Source organism: Alnus glutinosa, chromosome 3 (genome assembly GCF_958979055.1).
Source record: "Alnus glutinosa chromosome 3, dhAlnGlut1.1, whole genome shotgun sequence".
Lineage (NCBI taxonomy): Eukaryota > Viridiplantae > Streptophyta > Magnoliopsida > Fagales > Betulaceae > Alnus > Alnus glutinosa.
In genome coordinates, this window is record NC_084888.1 from 9664584 (window position 1) to 9686128 (window position 21545).

At 37.5% G+C, this 21545-nt stretch overlaps 3 protein-coding genes across 4 annotated transcripts; 2 read left to right on the forward strand and 1 right to left on the reverse strand.

The window, feature by feature from the left end:
* Positions 1–683: 683 nt before the first annotated feature.
* On the reverse strand, positions 684–3625 carry LOC133864162 (pentatricopeptide repeat-containing protein At4g01400, mitochondrial). Its single transcript, XM_062300413.1, has 2 exons — positions 2062–3625; positions 684–1342 (listed from the first exon to the last, which is right to left on the reverse strand). Exon 1 carries the CDS (start codon positions 3522–3524, stop codon positions 2136–2138), a length of 1389 nt encoding a protein of 462 aa, XP_062156397.1. The 5' UTR covers positions 3525–3625; the 3' UTR covers positions 684–1342; positions 2062–2135.
* Positions 3626–4521: 896 nt separating this feature from the next.
* LOC133863860 (uncharacterized) lies at positions 4522–10600 on the forward strand. The gene is made up of 8 exons (XM_062299980.1): positions 4522–4814; positions 4915–4971; positions 5112–5187; positions 6200–6279; positions 6424–6473; positions 6568–6652; positions 6804–6902; positions 10226–10600. The coding sequence occupies exons 1-8, from the start codon at positions 4575–4577 to the stop codon at positions 10448–10450; spliced, it is 912 nt and encodes a 303-aa protein (XP_062155964.1). The 5' UTR covers positions 4522–4574; the 3' UTR covers positions 10451–10600.
* Positions 10601–16386: 5786 nt separating this feature from the next.
* LOC133863647 (glycine-rich protein A3) lies at positions 16387–19334 on the forward strand. Of its 2 annotated transcripts, none has more exons than XM_062299683.1 (3): positions 16387–16543; positions 17976–18353; positions 18910–19334. In XM_062299683.1, exons 2-3 carry the CDS (start codon positions 18002–18004, stop codon positions 19140–19142), a joined length of 585 nt encoding a protein of 194 aa, XP_062155667.1. In that variant the 5' UTR covers positions 16387–16543; positions 17976–18001; the 3' UTR covers positions 19143–19334. The 2 variants fall into 2 exon arrangements, with proteins under 2 accessions (XP_062155667.1, XP_062155668.1); XM_062299684.1 differs by lacking the exon at positions 16387–16543 and adding an exon at positions 16662–16813.
* The last annotated feature ends 2211 nt before the right edge of the window (positions 19335–21545 follow it).

Here is a 21545-nt window from a genome sequence, read left to right on the forward strand (position 1 = left end):
ACTCAACATATAACATTTAAGACTGACAATTTTTTATACGATTTGTGAATCCGACATAAAATTAGCGGGGTATGATTAAGAGGTCTAACTCATTTAATTAAATGAATTGAATTTAAGTTGATTTATATAATTTTATACTCATCTCTCGGTATGGCCCAAACCTGATTAGCGACTATGAATTACCACCTCAACTCTTAATCCATTCATTCCATATTTATAGTGGTGGATCAATTTTTAAATATGGAGAAATACCATTAACTCACAAGGTCATTACTAGAGATTAATTGTCTGAATCTTTGCATTGAATGATTATAAGGTTTTTTTTTTTTTTTTTTGAATTGTTTGTTTTTATTTAGAGAATAGAAAACAAAAGACAGAAAATAAAAATTTTAACAAATATAATCAGATTTCCCTTTTGTACTATTTTCTTCGGATGGATATGAGTCAACAAGCTAGATATGCATCTCATGTGCGTGCATTGAGCTTATGAGTTACAAGATATATAATTATCTTTTCTAAATTCTCATCACTTAAATTTCTATTATCTGTGATCTTTAGTAAGATGCTAAAATATTTTGTAAATTAAACCAGCAAACACCCTTACCTCAAATTGCTATAATACATCTCAAAACATCATTGAATGGATTTTTTTTTTTTTTTTTTCCCGGTGAAATTTGTTCATATGTCATCATTCAATAGGAGTGATTTCAATACAATAGAAACGGACAGACACTTCTATTCCTGATGATGTCCTCGTAAACATATTTCCAAAGAAAAGTGTGTTAATTAGAGCTTCCTTTGTTTTATTTTCATAATGATTAGGTGAAACTAAACAAATCTCTTAACGCCCGTTTCTTAGTGCCTATAGTTTAGGCAGTTGTTGATCATTTTTACTGTGTTTAATTGACTGCATATTGAGTGATAGAAATCTCACCAATTCATCCATTCTGATCATATCTTCCAAAATTCATTTGGAGAGACTGCCATTAAAGCATGGAAGATACAAGCTGGAATGCATTGCAGCAGGAACTGTTGTGCCATTTGAGTCCCTCAGTGATTACACACGTACACTGCAAATAATCACAAGTTTCTTCAATGATTTGCACATTTAAATTTCTATGGGCAATCGCTTGACCCTCTGCAACAAAGGAGAAGATACGCTGACCAACGCTTAAATAAATGCCTCTCCAAGACCCCAGAAGAAGCGTGTAATATACTGATGTGTCCATTCTCTATTGGAGGGCACAATGCCAGGTCCTTATAGAAGTTATTCTCCTGTTCTAATAGAATCGCTTCATTATGCTGCTGGCAGAAGATGGGCATGAACAATCTGTCGCGGTCTCTGCAAATTCCCCCAATTGCATTATCAATCAACATGAACTATAATAGGCTTCAATGCCTTCCATAAAACTGTAAACTGAATCAAGTGCAAGTTAGGTAGAAAGTATTGCTTCTAGCCAAGGGAGGCAAGAACCGCGCTTTCAGAGAATTGGCGGTCCAAGTCTTATCTTACATAGCATGAAGGCCTAAGTTCTGGGTATTTACAAATTGCCAATTCAAGCAAGAGCTAAAAACCTTGTCCCAAAAGAAAAAGAGCCCAAGAATGGTCACATTGGTGAAACCAGCTATGTGATTTAGCATCATAGTGATGTCTGCTATTTGCGTACTTGCATGCATTCATTCTCCAGAGACAAGATTTCAGACTGGACCTTACCTTCTAGGCACTAGAAATCAATGTAAGCAAAAGTCACAGAGAATTGAATGAAACAGAAAAAATGAGCTATGAATTGAACACTCATATTGCTTGCTAGTCTATAAAGACAACAACAAGGGAAGAAAAATCTAGTAGATATATTTTCTTATATGTTACAGATTGCAGGAAGTATATTTGCAGAATCATACAAACAGGGTTACAACATTTAAGAAGGCTCATACCACAAAGATAATTAGGCATAGTGAACTACGAGAAGTATAGCAAGATATTTCTATGCATCTATGCATCCTCATGATATGATTAGACCCACATAAACATATCGAAAGCAATGGGAAATGAGCCTTTACCGGGAAGGACAATTCTATGCATCTGCATGTTATCAGGGATCAAACAAACCAGTTAGCCGTAAACCAAAACACAATTAAGATCTCCTTCGTCCAGGTCGTATCTTGCTGATCAAATAGTCCTCCAAAGCAACACCTGCTTCCACTATTCTAGTGTGAGGCTTTATTTCTATCTTCAGAAGCTCTTCCAAAAGTTCTCCCATTCCTTCTGTCTCATCCATTTCACAAATCCTAGGAACTATTGTCATCCAAGTATCTACATGAGGACTTTCCCCATGCTTTAGCGCTTCCCCTAGAACTCCACAAGCTTCTTCAACCCTACCAACATTACAAAGACCCTTGACTAAAGCATGAATAACAGAGAAATGCGGAGAAAACCCTTTTGATATCATTTCCTCCATATAATTCTTGGCCTCGTCCAACATCCCCTGATCACATAAGCCATGAACCAAAGTTCGATACGAGACCAAGTTGGGCAAGCACCCATTTGATGCCATATCCTCAAGAACCTTACAAGCATCCATTGCACGCCCTTCTCTACAAAATCCTAAGATAACCGTGTTATAGTGAACAATATCGGGATTGCACCCCTTAACTTTCATTCTACAGAGAAGCTTGTACGCCTCCCTAAGCTTCTTCTTCCTGCACAAACTATTCAACAAAGTGGTATAACTCAACGTGTCGGGTACAAACCCTTTGTTCAACATGTCCTCCAACAAGTCCACCGCCCTGTTCACCTGACTCTTCCTGCACAAACCCTGCATTAGAATGCGATACGACTCCACGTCCGGAACAACGTCCCTCTTAAACATTTCGTTGAACAGTTGGTAAGCAATACTGATATCCCCACAGAAACAAAACGCACGCATCAAAATGTTGTACGATTTCGTATTGGGCTCGACCCCGTAGCGATGCGCATTCCTGAAAAGATCGAAAGCGGGGCGGACATAGCTCCGGTGGGAGACCAGAAACTCAAGAATGCGGTTCAAGTGTTTGACGGAAGGCTTACAATTGAACTCCATCATTGTGTAGAAGGTTTTGAGAGCCCTATCGGGCAAATTAGCCTCGGCGTAGAGTTTGATGAGGTGGGTGAAGAGGGTGGGAGTGACAGGGTAGGCCTGGGATTTGAGGCGAAGGAGAAGGTGGTCAATGAGAGAGAAGTATTTGGAGCGGCCAAGTTTGATGATAAGAATGAGGTAGGAAGAGTAAGAGTGGCGGAAGTTGGGTTGGTTGGAGGCGTAGTCGAAGATTTCTTTGGCGAGGAGAGGGTCTGTTTGGGAGGCGATCAGTTTTTGGACTCTACATGGAGACCCAATTGAGGAATTGGAATTGGGAGGTTCTTCTTCTTGTCGCCGTTTTTGGTTTTCGTGGCGTTGTGGCCGTGAGGAGTAGAAGAAGAGTGGCCGGATTTTTGGTCGGAAATCGAGAGGGCCACTGATAATTCTGGAGACGAGCGCGATTCTCATTTTCAAGTTCAAAAGAAAGCGTCGTTCGCTTGGGATATTTAGAAATTAGAAGGCGGTGGAATTGGACCTCGTAAAACGACGACGTTGGCTGATGGGTGGTACTTAGAGCAGTCCCAATAGATTATCTATTTGTAACTTTAAGGTAGAATAGATAATAAAAGTGTTAAAAAGAGACTCCATCAACTTAGGTATTCCAACTCTATAATAGATTTTCCTTAATTCCATAAATAGTGAAACTCTACATGTAGAGTTATACTATTCACTTATCTATTTTTTTTATTCTTTATCTCCATTGTTTTAGCTTTGCTTTTTTCCTTTTTCCCTCCACCACTCCTCGTTTTTTTTTTTTTTTTCCTTTATAGTGGAGATTTAAGAGAAAGTGTGCAAATTAGTGGAGTTATAAAGCGGGACCCACGTGAAAAAAAATACTATAATGAAATAAATAAATTAAAAATAATAAAAAAATAATATAGAGTTAAGAATAGATAATCGGATGTATAGTGCATTTAAAATTCAGAGCATTCCCAATGGTTTATGTATTTTTCAATCTAGAATAGCTAATCAAAATCTATTTTATCTAGTTTAGCTAATGAATTTTAAATACACTATACATCCGATTATCTATTCTTAACTCTATATTATTTTTAATTTATTTATTTCGTTATAGTATTTTTTTTTCACGTGGGTCCCGCTTTATAACTCCACTACTTTGCACACTTTCTCTTAAATCTCCACTATAAAGGAAGAAAAAAAGAAGAAGAACGTGGAGTGGTGGAGGGAAAAAGATAAAAAGCAAAGCTAAAAAAGTGGAGATAAAGAATAAAAAAAATAGATAAGTGAATAGAATAACTCTACATGTAGAGTTCCACTATTTATGGAATTAAGGAAAATCTATTATAGAGTTGAAATACATAAGCTGATGGAGTCTCTTTTTAATACTTTTATTATCTATTCTAGCTTAAAATTGCAAATAGATAATCCATTGGGAGGGCTCTTAGAAGGATAAAAAGGTAAAAGTTATCGCCAAACAAGCCAGCCAAGGAGGAGGAAATGGCTGCTTCTTCCCTGAACCTACTCCGCTACTTTTACGGTGGCGGCGAACGAGCACCCAGAAGGGCTACAAAGGAAGCGCTTTGCTCGCTTCTACAAAGAATATCATCGCCTTCTCGTCGCTACTGTTGCAGTACGAGAGTAGGTACTGCCGCTGCTAAAGAGCAATCTTGTCTCAGAAGCTCGGACCTGGTGGCCTTAGAATATGCTGACCTCAATCTCCCTAACAAGGCTCCTGAGGTTACGCTATGCTCCTCCTTCTTTTTGTTATCATTGTTGTTACTTTTACCGACTCTAGTTTTCTCTGTTTTTGACAAAATTTGTTTTGGGGGATTTGCAGGGGTTGGGTCATGTCAGAATACGGCAACATGTCAACCCTCTCAGTTCCTCTTTCTCTGTATGTAATTCATTGGGAGGTTTTTTCTTTCACAACTGAAAAATTCATCATTACTAACATATATTGTAGTTTATATTTAGTTTTATTTTTTGTTTTCTAAGTTCAACTATCAATAATAAAGGTCCTACGTTTCTGGGTAGATGCCTGCGCGAGTACCAGACTGGAATGAAGTCTTCAGGGACCCAACATTGCCTCTCATGGTAGATATTGGGAGCGGTAATGCGTTACTGATCATGTTTTGTTCTCTCCTGTATGTCTGCTTTTGTTTCAGTTAACTTTTAGTGTAGAAAAATCCACTGTTGTCTATATTGCAATTAAAGAGCTTGATTATCACAGTGGTTTTGTCTAACTTGCATGACTGCATCTTTTAGCAGCAGCTGGTCTCTACATTTTTCTTTTATGTTAAAAATCTATCTTATCCTTAGATGAATGGAATTGTTAGCCTCTGAATGCAAGTTTCAGTATTCAATTTCACCTAGATACAAGGTCATCTAGAAGTTGTTTTCTTCTACCTCTATTTGCAAGATTCCTTTGGCAAGTCCTTAGGAATACCGTGATGAGAGATTTATGGATACTAAGGTAAAAGATAAAATGACATTGTGATTATGGTAAGGTAACATGACAAAGTTCAGTTGTTTCTTCATGACAAAGGGAGGAAAGATGCATGGATCCTGTGGTAAAGGTAACATGCAATTATGTAAAAAAAATTAGCAGAAGAATGAATAAAACTGAGAAAACACCAGAGTTTTTTTTTTTTTTTTTTTCCTGAGCAAGAAACCACAGATGGTTACATGGGGTCCTTATTCAAGTTCAGTTGTAGTCGCAGATAACACAAGCTTAGGGTGTTCTTCAACTAATGAGCTTATCCTTCCTGTCTTTCAAAAGAATGCCGAACTATAATATCTTGAATCTTGATGGAATATTATTCCATTTAGTAGACCAATCCTTTGATGGGGAATTCATTTCCTGAAAATGGATTGTTTGAAAGCTAGAGAGAGAGAAACTATTAACTATTGTATCCTAATTATTCCGCTTATGTAGATCAATCCTTTGGGAGGGAGGGACTGGCATCCTAGAGCAGATATAGTTGGTCAATATTGATACATTTGCTGACTTATTTTCTAATCCTTTTTCTTATCAGTAAATACTTTGGCATCATTATCAGTCACCAGAGAGGAGAATGGGATATTTATTTGTTTAAATTATCTAACGATAAAAATATTCCCAGGTAGCGGCAGATTTCTCATATGGCTTGCAAAAAGAAATCCTGAAGTGAGAAATTATTTGGGGTTGGAAATACGGCAGAAAGTATGGGAACAAACTCCTTGGCCCTTTATGTGATTGAGAATTCTTCTGATTGAGTTAGTGTGCAATTACTTGTTCCTTGTTCCCCATCTTCAAGGAGTATTAGGGCTTCACTTTTATATTGTAACATAAAATATCCACATGCAGCTGGTTAATCGTGCTAACCTCTGGACAAAGGAGCTGGCTCTTAGCAATGTGTAGGGCCCAAGACTTTATTTTGGATAGTGAAAAAAATAAACCAATTGTACACCATTTTGGGATTAAATATGGATTGCTTCAACTCAATTGCAGGCATTTCTTGTTTGCAAATGCCACAGTTTCTTTCGATCAACTAGTATTAACATATCCTGGACCCTTGATACTAGTCTCAATCCTGGTGAGTACACCCCTCATACTAGCATTCAGTGAGAGTTATTTTTAATTTAATTCCAGAAGTATTTTCTCCAAGTTATTATTCTAGTCTATGGTGAGACTGATGGATCCTTCATATGTAATAAAAATTGTTCTCGGCTCATATTTATGTGCAGTGTCCTGACCCGCATTTTAAGAAAAGGCATCATAAAAGGAGAGTTGTGCAGAGGTCTCTTGTAGATTCCATCATAAAGAATTTAATGCATGGGGGACAAGTATGTAATCTGAATATTCATCATATCATAATAGATCTAATTTTTTTTTTGCAATATTCATTTCTTTTATCGAAGTCTCTGAACTGTTATTCAAAGTTATCTAATATAGATCCCTAGTCCAGTTTTGTTTTACCTTGACCTATATCCCAAAACTCATTTATGGAAGCTGAAGTAATAAAAAAAAGGGAAAATTATAGTTTAGCCCCCCAAATTACCATCCGTTTTGCGCTTAGCCCCATAAACTGTCAACACTCCGACTCTGGCCTACCAAACTACCAAAACCTTTGAAAAAGGCCCCATTTGGCGAAATATCTCCATATTACCCCTGCCACGTGTCATTTTTCAATTAAAAAAAAATTAAAAACTAAAAAAACTAATTTTTTTTTTTATTTTTTTTAAAAAAAAGAAAAAAAAAAGAAAAGAAAATATGGGGTGGCTACTGAGCCACCCCCTTGGGGAGTGGGGTGGCCTGCGAGCCACCCCAGAGGTGGCGTCGGCCACCTCTGGGGGTGGCTCGCAGGCCACCCCCGAGCCCTAGGGGTGGCTTACGGGCCACCCCGAAGTCCATTTGGGGTGGCCCGAAAGCCACCCCTAGGGCTCTAGGGGTGGCGCGCGGCCACCCCAAGGGGCCGGGGTGGCCTGCGAGCCACCCCAGAGGTGGCGCCGGCCACCTCTGGGGGTGGCTCGCAGGCCACCCCCGAGTCCTAGGGGTGGCTTACGGGCCACCCCGTAGTCCATTTGGGGTGGCCCGACAGCCACCCCTAGGGCTCTAGGGGTGGCGCGCGGCCACCCCAAGGGGCCGGGGTGGCCTGCGAGCCACCCCAGAGGTGGCGCCGGCCACCTCTGGGGGTGGCTCGCAGGCCACCCCCGAGCCCTAGGGGTGGCTTACGGGCCATCCCGTAGTCCATTTGGGGTGGCCCGAAAGCCACCCCTAGGGCTCTAGGGGTGGCGCGCGGCCACCCCCAGAGGCGGCGCCACCTCTGGGGTGGCTCGCAGGCCACCCCCGAGCCCTAGGGGTGGCTTACAGGCCACCCCGATGTCCATTTGGGGTGGCCTGAAAGCCACCCCTAGGGCTCTAGGGGTGGCGCGTGGCCACCCCCAGCGGCCAGGGTGGTCTGCGAACCACCCTAGAGGTGGCGCCGGCCACCTCTGGGGGTGGCTCGCAGGCCACCGCACTCCCCAAGGGGGTGGCTCGGCAGCCACCCCATATTTTCTTTTCTTTTTTTAAATAAAAATAAAAATAAAAATTTAGTTTTTTTAATTTTTAGTTTTTATTTTTTTTTAGTTTTTTTTTTATTATTTTTTAATTGAAAAATGACACGTGGCAGGGGTAATATGGAGATATTTCGCCAAATGGGGCCTTTTTCAAAGGTTTTGGTAGTTTGGTAAGCCGGAGTCAGAGTGTTGGCAGTTTGTGGGGCTAAGCGCAAAACGGGTGGTAATTTGGGGGGCTAAACTATAATTTTTCCTAAAAAAAAACTTGATCGAAACTGTGCTCATTATATCAGTCAAAGTTACTCACAATAAGGGGGGAGAGAGAGAGAGAGAGAGTTATAGCTGGAAGAACATAGCGTCAGCCCATTGACATTTGAGTTAGCCTGGCATCTCTGCTGTCAACTAGGTACCACCTTGCACTGATGTTATTTATTTATTTTTTTTAAAAAAAATGTAAAATAAGTATATATGATAAATATCTTAATGAAATATGGTTTTATAGTCATTTTATACCTATGCATACATATAATTATATGTACGCACTCAGAAGACGCACCTTTCAAACATACTATGAAGGAAAAAAAAGTAACAAAAAAATTTGGTCTTAAATTTTATAAGACTTTGGAAGTCATCAACTAAACTGCCCTCCATTGAGCCAAAGAAGGGCTTTTGGCCTTTGAAAGTCCACACTTCGTCTGGCCTTAAAGCATCTTGCTCGCTTTACCTTCCTCCTGCAATGAAAGGAGACAAGCACTAACAAGTAAATGCTTTGTTTGTTTGTTTGTTTTGTTTTGTTTTGTTTTTTTCTGCTTGAGCAACAGAGTTTCTGAGTTTAAGAGGCCCATTGGGGGGCTACACAACTAGAGGCAGTCCTCTCCCTTCCCTTGAATCCCCTTTCTTGGTGTAGATGTGATTTGATCCCAGGATCCATTGTATGACGATAAGACTTGAGTGATTTTTACTGAGCTAATTGATGCCAATGATCACTCAAATGACTGAATCACTGTTTGGTCCCTTTTTTCTTCTTTCTCATTATGGTAGAGTTTGTTCTAAAAGCAGTCTACCGTTGTATGCAAATATGTTTTTGGTAAAACTTTTCATGGGCTTGGCTTAAAATGTGTGGTATAGTTCTTGTCTCCAGCTATAATGCTTGATAGTTCATTGAGATAGGTTTCTCTTTTTTGGAAAGATACTTGGCGAAGTGGTAGGTCATAATGGATTTGGATCACCTTTCCTGTGTGGTTCATTGTTTGACCTTGCATTAAAAAAAATCAGAATGGTGTTGCTTTGATGAATTTATGTGTGGCCTGTGGAGGCATCTTTGGAAAATCTATGCTGGTTTGTTGTGGTGTAATATATTTTACACAAGATTATCAGAGACTAAGCAAATATGATGGTGTTTATTTCATCTAGATGGGCTTCTCCCTCTTCCAAGCAAGTAGAATATAAATCGTTCATGAGATACAATTTATATAGATCTATTGCAAGCAATTTATATATTTTCCAGTTTGATCTATTGAGGCTTCTATAATCGTATAACTGGTCCTATGCAAACCATTTTATGGCCATCTCCTCTATTCTTATTTGTTACAAGTGGTGCTGAACATCTCAATCTATTGTATCAAGAGGTTGAAAGTATCTTCTTTCGGTCACACAATTGGCATCAATGCAAACTTTTATATGTTTTTATGGAATTATTTTCATACCTGGAATCTTAAATCTTTTCTTGGGTGCTTGTGCTTGGAGTTTGGGGGTTTAATGATGAATAAAATCTTTCGTTATAAAAGAAAGATGTATGCTGTGTTTGTAGATGGAATAGAAGGGAGAAGAAAAAAGAAAGCAAGTGAGCCAAACTATTGCCCAGACAAAAAAAGAAGTTAGCCAAACTATTTTCTTTCTGAACTGTTATCTTTTTTCTCCAGTCACTGCAAAGCATCATCTGCAATCCGCAAGCAAAATGACTCTGTAATTTGTATTGAGAATGTAGAGTTAAATTTTGTTCCCTTCTATTCTCGGACTTGCTGTGTTGAGTGTATTATCGTACTGAAATTTTCATTATAAATGCGAAGCCTGTCAAAATCTTAAGATTTATAATTTTGATTGGACAGGTATTCGTACAGTCTGATGTGCTTGAAGTGGCACTTGACATGAGAAATCAGTTTGATGCTGAAGGGGATGTTCTTCATCACATCGATGCCTTCAACCAGAGTTTGTTGTGTGACACAGAGGGATGGATATCGAGCAACCCCATGGGGATAAGGACTGAGAGAGAGATTCATGCAGAATTTGAAGGTGCAAAAATTTACCGAAGGTTGTACCAAAAATGGATATAATTAATGATAGGCTCTTCTGTCTTGTGTTGTGAGGTGTCTTGTACTGCGAGGTATCTTGTAGGTAGGACTGTATTGTTAGGGATTATGCCCTGAAAGTCAATATCATTTGTCTGACATTTTTGGTTTATTAATAAAGTTTATTTTCTAAAATTTTGTGCATATCATTATAAACATGTGCATATCATAATATACATGTAGTCTTTTAAGTTACATTGAATATAGTTTTGGTGTTAATGAGATTATCACATAGATATCTAAGCTACAAACCTTAGTTTATAGTTGATAATAGAATTGAGCATTCCGTGATTATCTATCTTAATCATGGAAGTAGAGATTTCTGTTTGATATGATGGAGTGGTTACAATGCATTGAACTGAATCACACGAGTTGTTCTTTTTTGAACTACTGTCATTTGAATAACTTGAACTCACGACTACTTATAGCATTGACTCTCAGTCTTGAGAGGAATGTGAACTTAATTGTGATGTGGATATCACTTTAATACATTTAGGAGTGAAATCTTTCCCATATGTAGCATTATGGGAACACTACTCCTTAAGATGGAATTCATAATCGCTGTGATTTTAATCAAAGAGAAATGAATATCCCCTTGAGATATAGGCATTCCACCTATTATCAGTTTAATAGGTGGAATGTATAAAATCATCTCAAAGGTCCTGGCAAATAGGTTGAAGGCGGTATTGGGGAAGGTTGTCTCTCATTATCAAACTGCTTTTATCAAGGGGAGGCAAACATTGGATTATGTTTTGGTCGCCAATGAATGCGTGGATAGCAGGATTCGATTTGGAACTCCGGACATTATTTGTAAGTTGGATTTGGAGAAGGCGTATGATCATGTAAGTTGGGAGTTTCTGCTTTATGTTTTGAAGAGATGTGGTTTTGGGGAGAGATGGCGTGGCTGGGTTGCTCATTGTATTTCCACTGTTTGTTTTTCCATAAATATCAATGGGTCGCCTTCAGGGTTTTTCCGTAGCTCACGGGGTCTTCAACAAGGAGATCCTTTGTCTCCGTTTCTATTTGTGTTGGTGATGGAGGCTTTCAGTCGGATGATAGATGCGACGGTGGATAGTGGACGCCTAGTGGGGTTCTCAGTGGGATTGAGCTCGCACGATGCTATGATGGTTTCCCATTTATTATTTGCAGAGGATACGTTGATCTTCTGTGATCCTATTGCTGACCAGATCCGAGATTTGAGGTGTTTGTTGCTTTGTTTTGAAGCAGCTTCGGGCTTGAGAATTAATTTGTCTAAATCTGAGATGGTTCCGGTAGGTGAGGTAGGGGATGTGGAGGAATTGGCTAGTATTCTTGGGTGTGGTGTGGCCTCCCTTCCGATAAAATATTTTGGTCTTCCGTTGAGTGCTAAGTATAAAGACGCTCATATGTGGAATAACATTATTGAGAAGATGGAAGCTAGATTAGCGGGGTGGAAAATGTTGTGTTTATCTAAAGGTGGGAGGCTAACGTTGATCAATAGCACTCTTTCAAGTTTACCTACGTATTTTCTTTCTCTTTTCCCTATATAAATGGGGGTGGCTAATCGTTTGGAAAAACTTCAGAGAGATTTCCTGTGGGGCGGTATTGGAAATGAATTTAAATTTCATTTGGTTAATTGGCATACGATTTGTTCTTCTAAGATCTCGGGGGAGCTAGGAGTGAGAAATATGGTTATGTTCAATAAAGCCTTGATGGGTAAATGGTTATGGAGATATGCTTTGGAGAGGGATGCTCTTTGGAGGAAGGTGGTGGACTTCAAATATGGAAGTATGAGGGTTGGTTGGTGCTCTAAGGAGGTTGGGGGTTCTTATGGGTTTGGAGTTTGGAAGAGTATTAGGAGGGGATGGGATGCTTTTGCAACTCATGTGAGATATGAGATAGGGAATGGTTCGAAAATTCTGTTTTGGCATGATGTGTGGTGTGGGGAGATTCCTTTGAAGACTCTTTTTTCTGAATTGTTTCTCATTGCTAGAGGCAAGGATGCTTGGGTGGAGGAGAATATGCAAAGAGAAAATGGCACAATTCTATGGAATATTTTGTTTTCTCGCCCAGTTTATGATTGGGAGGTCGAAGCGGTTAGTAGATTTTTTGAGATGTTGTACACTCATAAAATTAGAAGTGAGGGAGAAGATAAAATGTGTTGGAATCCAGTGCGAAAGAAATCATTTGAGCTAAAGTCTTACTATATGGTTTTATCTAGTCCTATTCAGTCTTACTTTCCATGGAAAAGTATTTGGAAAGTTAAGGTTCCCCCGAGAGTGGCTTTCTTTGTCTGGACGGCAACGTTAGGGAAAATTTTAACCTTGGATAATTTACGAAAGAGAAACATTATTGTGATGGAATGGTGCTTTATGTGTAAGAGTTCTGGAGAGTCCATTGACCATTTGTTTTTGCATTGTATGGTGGCTACAGAATTGTGGAGGACGATTCTACAAATGTTTGGGGTGGAGTAGGTAATGCCGCGGTCGGTGAAAGATATGTTGGGGAGTTGGAGGGGGCAAAAGGGTAATCAGACACTAATACCGATTTGGCACATGGCTCCATTGTGTTTGATGTGGTGTGTTTGGAGGGAACAAAATGCACGCTGTTTTGAAGATTGTGAGATTGATTTGATGAACTTGAAGAGAATGATGTTACAAACGATGTTTATTTGGAGAGAAAATTTTCAGTTTATGCATGAGTGTTCTTTTTTTGAATTTATAGATAGGTGCTCTCTTTTTTCTTTGAATTAGGGGCTTTTTGTATACGTCCTGTGTTCTATGGGTTGCGCCCCCTTATGCCTCTTGAATATACTTTACTTATAAAAAAAAATATAAAGGGCCCTTGTGTAGGCATAAGAGCCCACTCTTGGTTTCATAATCAGAATTGAGAAGAAGACTTAGAGGTCTCAAAACCCTAGAGACGCTCGTGCAAAGCAAGAGGGGAGATTCAGCCGAAACACCAAGGTAGCAGACTTTGAGGTATTGTTTCATACATTTGCAAATTTTTATTGTGTAATATGATGTTATGCTTTCATGATGCTCTTTCTTGAGAATCTTCTGCTGTATTTGATGCGATTAAATCACATACATGTTCCCAACATATATAATGAACCAAAATGCTCGTTAATAGCTCAAATCTGGCTTGTTGAAGATGCTCATTTGAGCTTGTTTGTTAACTAAAAAAACCAAGCTTGAGCTGAGGACAGAGTCTAAGGATGATCAATGAGTTCCACTGATTACATTCAATGCTTACTTATCCTGTTTCACAGTTTTTTTATCTGCTATGTGAATTATAGCTGCAATTCATGACTCCAGAAAAAACATATCCAGCTACATAGTAACATATGGATCATCATCTGTCTTCTTCTTCTTCTTTTTTTCTTTTCCTGCTATATGGATTTTATTAGTTATCTTAATAGCTTTCTAACTATGTGTTACAAAGCAAAAGTTGAACCTCAGCCATGATTGTTATTATTTGGTACCAAATCTTGAGTCTCTTTTTTTGAAGCATATATACATGCATGTTACAAAAGGCTGCAATGTTGATAAGCTATGACGCAACTATAAAATATGGAGTAGGTGGGGGTGGTTGGCCAAGATTAAACCAAAGAAATAATATATAGATCCATGCAAGATATCCATTTATTATCTTTATAACTAGACAAAAAAAAAAAAAATTATTATTATTATTTTCATGCCTCAAATCTTTATTTGAAAAATAAAGTATACCTGTTTTTGAAAATGACAGTATACTTTATACTTTTGGTCATTATTTTTACGATAATATCCAACTGAAATTAATTATGCATTTCTGTTCAATTTTATATGTGACTATAATGTCATATTACTATTTGATCTTTCTCTTTTCTTTTATTTATTTTGAGCAAGATGTCCTAAATTATTTGAGTACTTCATAACTATTGCATGGGTCATGGCGCTTGCCGGCCTATAAGTGGCTCCGCCACTGATTTCATGGTTAGTCCCTCTGTGACTGTGAAAGTTGATCGGTCAAAGTGTGTATTTTTTTTTTTCTTTGTTCTTTTTAATTTTTATTTGAGGGCATAATTGTAATTTTATACTCTTTTTATTAACAATTTGAAAGAAATGTTAGCCAAATATTCTTGATTTACTGATGTTATCAAATTAAAAGGCCTGCCTGTTGCAAGGGATAATTAATCAAATTAAAAGTCAGCTATAACACTTCCTCTTTTTCTCCAATTTTTTTTTCCCATTATTTCAAAACAAAAATATTAACAAACAATTCAAAATTCAAAATATTCAAAATTACTTTCACATTTATATCACATCATAGCATTTTTTTTTTAAACAAACAGATATTTTTCGACTATCGAAACGGTCATAAAACACATTTGTCAAATCCGAAACAATAAAGTTAATTACTGTGAAAAGCACATATAATATCTTCAAACTACCACCTTATTGTTAGTGTCCCCTCAAACTACCAATTATGTCAATTTTTCATTTTCTCATTTTCTAAACTACCAAAAAATGTCAATGTCCTCCCTAATGACAAAAATACTTTTCATAAAATTATTAAAAAAAAAATAAAAATAAAAACAATTATTTTAAAGAAAAATATAAAATAACAAAAAGTTACACAAAAACAAAAAAAAAATTCCGTTATTTTATTATAATTTTCAGTTATTTTTTTAAAAAAGTTTCGTTCTTTTTTTTTATTGTTTTTTCCTTAATTTTTTTAATTTGTTTTCTAAAAAGTTATTATTATTATTATTATTTAGTTATTTTTTTTCAAATTTATAAAGACATTTTTGTCTTATTAAAAAAAAAATTATAGTCAATTTTTTTTTTTTTCTTAAGGGGGGCATTGACATGTTTTAGTAGTTTGATGGGAGACATTGACACAATTGGTAGTTTGTGGGACATTGACAATTGAGGGGAGAATATCGAATCTTTTAAGAAATTTGAGGGAATCCTAATCTTGATAATTTGAGGAAAATACGTGTACTTTTTCCTTAATTACTTGATACTAATTTTTTTATGTTAACTAATGGTTAAAGGTGTGTGGCTGATCGAATTAGAAGAACAAGTTCGATTAAATATAAATATGGACATATATGCATGGGATGTGTTTTTTATTTTTTTGAAGGAAGCATGGGATGTGTTAAAAACACACAAGTTGCACACAATTGCCACCTTACTTCCTTCCACCTCATAGATTGCTGCGGTACATAGTTGAGGGTTGCTACACAACCAACTCTTCGCACCCAAATCCCTACACCTTGATGTGACATTCCACGTCAGATATATATATATATATATATATATATATATATATATATATATATATATATATATATATATATATATATATATATATATATTTTGTCGTTTTCTTTTTCTCCCTCCTTATCTCTTCTCCGCCTCCTCCCTCCATCTTCCCTCTCCCTCCCACCTCCGGCCACCCGTTTTGGCCCTTCCCCGGCCAGAGAGGCCGGATTTCAGCCGTTCCGGCCAGTCTACTAGGATCCGACTGTTCTGGCCGGGAAAGTGCCGAATCTCATCCATGCCGACCAGGATTCGGCCGGAAATAGACCGGATCCCCGGCTAGAACGGCCGGGGAAGGACCAGATCCCCGCCAGCCGGTCGGCACTCTCCGTCTTCGTCTCCATTTTAGTTGCCGACCAAAAGAGAAAAGAAGAAGAATGAGAGAGAAGAGAGAGAGAGCTTTCATTTTAAAAAAGAAAAAAAAAAAATCTAATGTGAAAATTCCACGTCAGGTTGTAAAAAAAAGGATGCGGAGGTTTGGGTGTGAATATAGCATTTTCCTACGCAGTTACATACATTCTTTTTGACCAAATCTGAAAAACATTAGGATCCTCGAACACGATTACTGGGCACACGGCACACGTGCTAGCATTATCCGAGAAAAGATAAAGTGGACGCGTTGAAGCAACGCGTTTTTTAATGAATGAAAGTAACAAATATATATTATTTTTTTTTAAAAAAAAATTTGGAAAAGAAGGCGTGGTTTCGTGCGTGCGGGTAGTTAAAATCGTGGAAGCACTCCTGAGAAATCTCGAATCGCTTGGTTTTTGGGAATCGAACGGGCAATTGGGTCAGCGCCCTGGATCTCTCGCGTTACTACTCATTGTTCTGATTGATTGTTTCCTTTGTATATGCTTTCACTTTGTGATCTTTCTTTTGTGTTACGAAACCCATGGATGGAAGATTTATGCTCAAAAACTATCTGGGTTGTTTATTTATATGGAATGTAACATGACAAAAACATGCTGCCAGAAAGAAAATACAGCAGTTAGATGTTTCATTACCATCTGGGTATAAACCTGTTTCCCTTGAATAGTTTAGAAGACCTACCAACAAAGATGTATGAAGGGTTTCTTTTGGTTTTGTGGATTGCTAGTTCTTTTCCAAATTCATTTAATCCTCTTTGGATGCTTCATCATGTGTTCTTGTTTGTGTGACATGAGGATGGAGAGATTTAGTGCTGATTGGAATATATCCTGTAATCGAGTGAGTTTGGTTCTTTAGTTTGTTATGATCTTCTGTAGGCTTTGTAGATACGGGGGTGAAAGTCTAGAGTCATTCTGTGATTTGCAGTTTTATGCCTTTGGTTCGTAATTAGTAAGCCGCTTTGATTCTTTGAAATTCACCAAAAGGGAAGCAAAGTAGGAAGTAGAAACCATTTGAAGTTTATGTTTTTGTGAAACTCGTAGGTAGTGATGATCTATGGATGTCTCCTTTCAATATCAGATATATTGCTATAGTTTCAAAACTTATATATGTGTGTTTGTGTTTTCCCATGCCCATGTCCTACTCTTTTTCCGGAGTTGGCCCTTATACCTTGTTCCATTTCTTGTGACTGTCTGAGGTTATGCTAGAGGTAAAGTAGAGGATATAGGAGCCAAAATTTTGGAAAATTCTGAACTTCAAAACTTTTTCAATAATAAACTACCACTCGCTAAATGCGGTAAGAAAGAAGAAAGAACTTAACGTTCAGCTTCTTGGTCCTTATCTCTCCCATGGATCTAATGACATGTTGTTAACAAAATAATAGTGAATAATTTGATTATGAAAATTAATGGAGTTTTAGAAGAATGAAAAATCACATAGTATGTTATAGATCATATCAGGTTTCCCCCCTTTTTGGTGGGTTGGGGTGCGTAATTGTTGAATGAGGCTTTGAGTATAAATTTGTTCTTATGTTGTTTCAAACGTATGGATGAATATCATTTTCATCCTATTCGATAGTGCATGATTGGGATGAAATACTTATGTTATATCTTTCCTTTTTATGCCTTGCTTGATTTCTGGAGCACATGTAAAGGAAGAAAAGAGCGTGTTCAGAATTGCTCAACCAATATCTTCGTTTTGGCATTTTCTTTTCTCTCTTATTATATTTACAAGGAACAAAACTGTCTGAAAACATTTATAGGCTTCCTCCCATTTGATAGCTTTACATCAACTACATGTGGATGACAGCTCTATTTGATATTGGCCCTAACAGCCCAGTGTTTGCAATTTTGCAGCATTAATTTCAACAAGTTGAAGGAAAATGGGAGGTGGAAAGGACAAGGATGGTCATGAGTCTAGTGACAAAGGAATGTTTTCACATCTTGCTGGATATGCTACTGGACACTATCCTCCACAAGGATACCCTCCACAGGGATATCCTCCACAGGGATATCCTCCTCAAGGATATCCTCCTCAAGGATATCCCCCACAAGCCTACCAACCAGCTGGATATCCACCTCCAGGTGGATACCCCCCAGCTGGATACTCCCCAGGTGGATACCCTCCCCCAGGTGGATACCCTGCCCCAGGTGGATACCCTCCACCAGCCTATCCTCCCCCAGGTGGATATCCCCAATCCGGTTATCCCGGTCCATCAGCTCCATATCATTCTGGTATATTTTATCTCCCCTCACGTAGAAGACACATATACTTCAAAATAACCATTGGTCGTTTCTGATGTATATCTAATATGAATATGTCAGGATACAGTGGAACACATATTGGATATATATCAGTCAATAAGAATATGTATCAGTAAATAAGAAAATTAACTTAACCTTTTTTTTTTTTTTTCAATAGATACACCGGATAGTATATGGCTGAGATCTAGCATGGATATAGTATAAATACAACACACATAAATTTGGGGTTCTTGCTTTAAGTTGCTTTCACTCAATCCCCAGAAGAGTTAGAAGGATGATAGAGTTTGTTTGGAATTGCGTTGGGAAATGAAACTTTTAAAGTCAAAGGTGCGTTTTGACCATTTTTAGAATAAAGAGGTCAAAAAAGTACTTTTGGAGTTTTTTTACCGAACATACTAGCTTTTTTGGTACTAAAAGCACTTTTAAGATCCCTAATGCAATTTCAAACATGCTCCTAGTAGAGTTATATATAACTTGCATTTCGCTTCATTCCATTGTGATTTTTGCTGATAAATAATTATTACAGGGCATGGATCATCTGGTGGTATGGGAGCGTTGTTAGCAGGAGGTGCTGCTGCAGCAGCCGCTGCTTATGGTGCTCATCAGCTCTCACATGGTGGCCATCATCTCGGACATGGGGGTCACTATGGCTATGGTCATGGAAAGTTCAAACATGGCAAATTTAAGCACGGGAAATTTGGCAAGCGCTGGAAGCATGGCGGCATGTTTGGAAAGCATAAGTTCAAGAAATGGAAGTGAATGCTATTGGTAGATGGAATAATAATGCTCATGTGGAGCTCAAGGTTTGAATTTTATTATGGAGCAGAGGGAGAATTGCCGTCTTATGTTTTAGTAGTATTGTCTATTTTTTTTTTATTATTATTATTTTTATTTGTTTGTCTTTTATGAAGATGTCACACCTATTGTTTATGAATGGCTGGTTCCTGGAAATTCATATGGTCTTCTGAACATATGAAGCATTATGGTGATTGCCACCTCTGCTACTTGTACAAAAATTTTCTCATTATCTGTCTCTATCAAAATTTTGGAACTTTGTTTCGTGAAAGAAGGGAAAAGAAAATCCTCTTCATTTCAAATTAAATGGAATGGATTCATTTTATGGTCCATATTAGATTTAACAGACCTAATAATGTATAGATATGTTACTACATAGTGAATATGTTGCCAAATTATTTAAAAATCTTGGCCGTAAAAATAATCATCTCCCTACTCTGTGAGATGAGAGAGAGGGGAGTACATCATAGAGTTACAAAACAAATAAAAAAGGAGAATTATAGGGAATAAAACCAAAAAAAATTGTGAGCAGCAGCTCACTTGGCAACAACAACATGAGCTCTATAATTAGCCTGCCTTCCCACTCTATGTGCTTCCCAAAACGGCAAAGAGGAGATAGATAATTGAGCAATTTTCCAATCATTGAAGAGAGATAGAGATTGATTGTTGATTGATGGCTATAATGACAATCAAAGAGTCCATTTTCAAAATAAGAGGAATTTTACCATATGAGGATGCTAAATTTGATGCTAGTAGAGCAGCTTTTTCTTCTCCCAAATTCACTTCCATGGAGCTGATTTTGGCCATACAAGCAGTCAAGATCTCATCTTTGTCATTGCTAATGAAAGCAGATATGACAAAGAATGATTTCCTAATAGCAACATCAAAATTGGCTTTTAGAAAACCAGTAGAGGGAAGCCTTCCATATATTATTCACAGGAGCCACATTCTCCCAAGCTTGCTCATTGAATTTCACAGTTAGCTTAATTTGCTTCTAAAGAGAGGGGATATCCACCTTATATGAATTATGCACCACCTGGTTCTTGTTAACCATATCAAATCCATGACAATTATGGCAAGAGAAAATTCTAAGAAACACTTTGTTGGAGTTATGTTTAATCACCTTGCGGAAAATTGTTCAGTGAAGTTTTTAAACTCGTGCATTTATTAAGCTTAGATAATGGCCTTGTTTGGCAAACAACACAAAAAATTTTCACTTTATTTTTACATTTTTCAATAACAATCAACATCAAAACATTTTAACTTTTTATATCACATCAATAATTTTTTATTACTATTCAAATAAAAAAATTTACTACAATACAATTTTTTTTTACTTTACTTTACTATACAAATTCTTTTTACTAACTTCAAAATTAATAACTCACTACCCTGTTCTGTAGAGGACTTTGCCAAACAAGGCCAATGTTATGGTTGTTCTATTTAACGTTTTTGTGCCTTCAAAGCTTCTTAGACAAGTCAACAAACCAGCCCTAACGGGTTGGGAGTATTACAACAGAAGTGGGAAGTGTTAACATATCTTACAATTTTGGAAGAATTCATGACAATTATTAGTGTCAGATATCAATATCGTGAAAAATGCAAAATCAATTCATGTGGTTTATCTGATTTACGATAGTCTTTTCGGGGTACGCCAAAAAAACAAATCACTTCCTCCGGTCAAATTCCGTCAAAACACTTGATGAATTTCGTTAGTATGCCACGTTAGCGCTAATAAAATGACGACGCGTATCACTCTTAATAAAAAAAAATATAAATATATAAAACTTAAAAATAATTATTTTTAATATGCACCACCTTTGGGGCGGCTGCTGAGCTTTTTTTTTAATTAAAATTTTTAAATTTTTAAAGTTTAAAGTTTTATATTATATAATATATTTTTATTAAGAGCGATAGGTATCGTTATTTTATTAACGCTCACGTGGCACACAAACAGAATCCGCCCGTTAAGTAAATGCATGTTGATAAGGTAATGAGATAACGAGATAGAGCTAAAACTAACTGGCACAACTCAGGGAAGCAGGTAATCAGGTTCCAAAAGGATGTATGTTGATAAGGTAATGAAATGGAGCTATACTACTTGGAAGGAGTAGGTAGGATGGCTGGTCCATTTATATATATAAACTAGATATTGCAAATAAATATTAAATCCAGCCAAGATTTTGCCATCCCTATGCCTCTTTCTCTGCCTTTGTGTTTAATATTACACAGAGAGAGAGAGAGAGAGAGAGAGAGAGAGAGAGAGAGAGAGAGAGAGTTTATCCTTTACGAAAAAAGTCGAACCCTTATTGGGTTTGCATGTTCCCAGGAGCAGAGTGGTTTAGAAAAGGAGCCCACAAGTTGGTC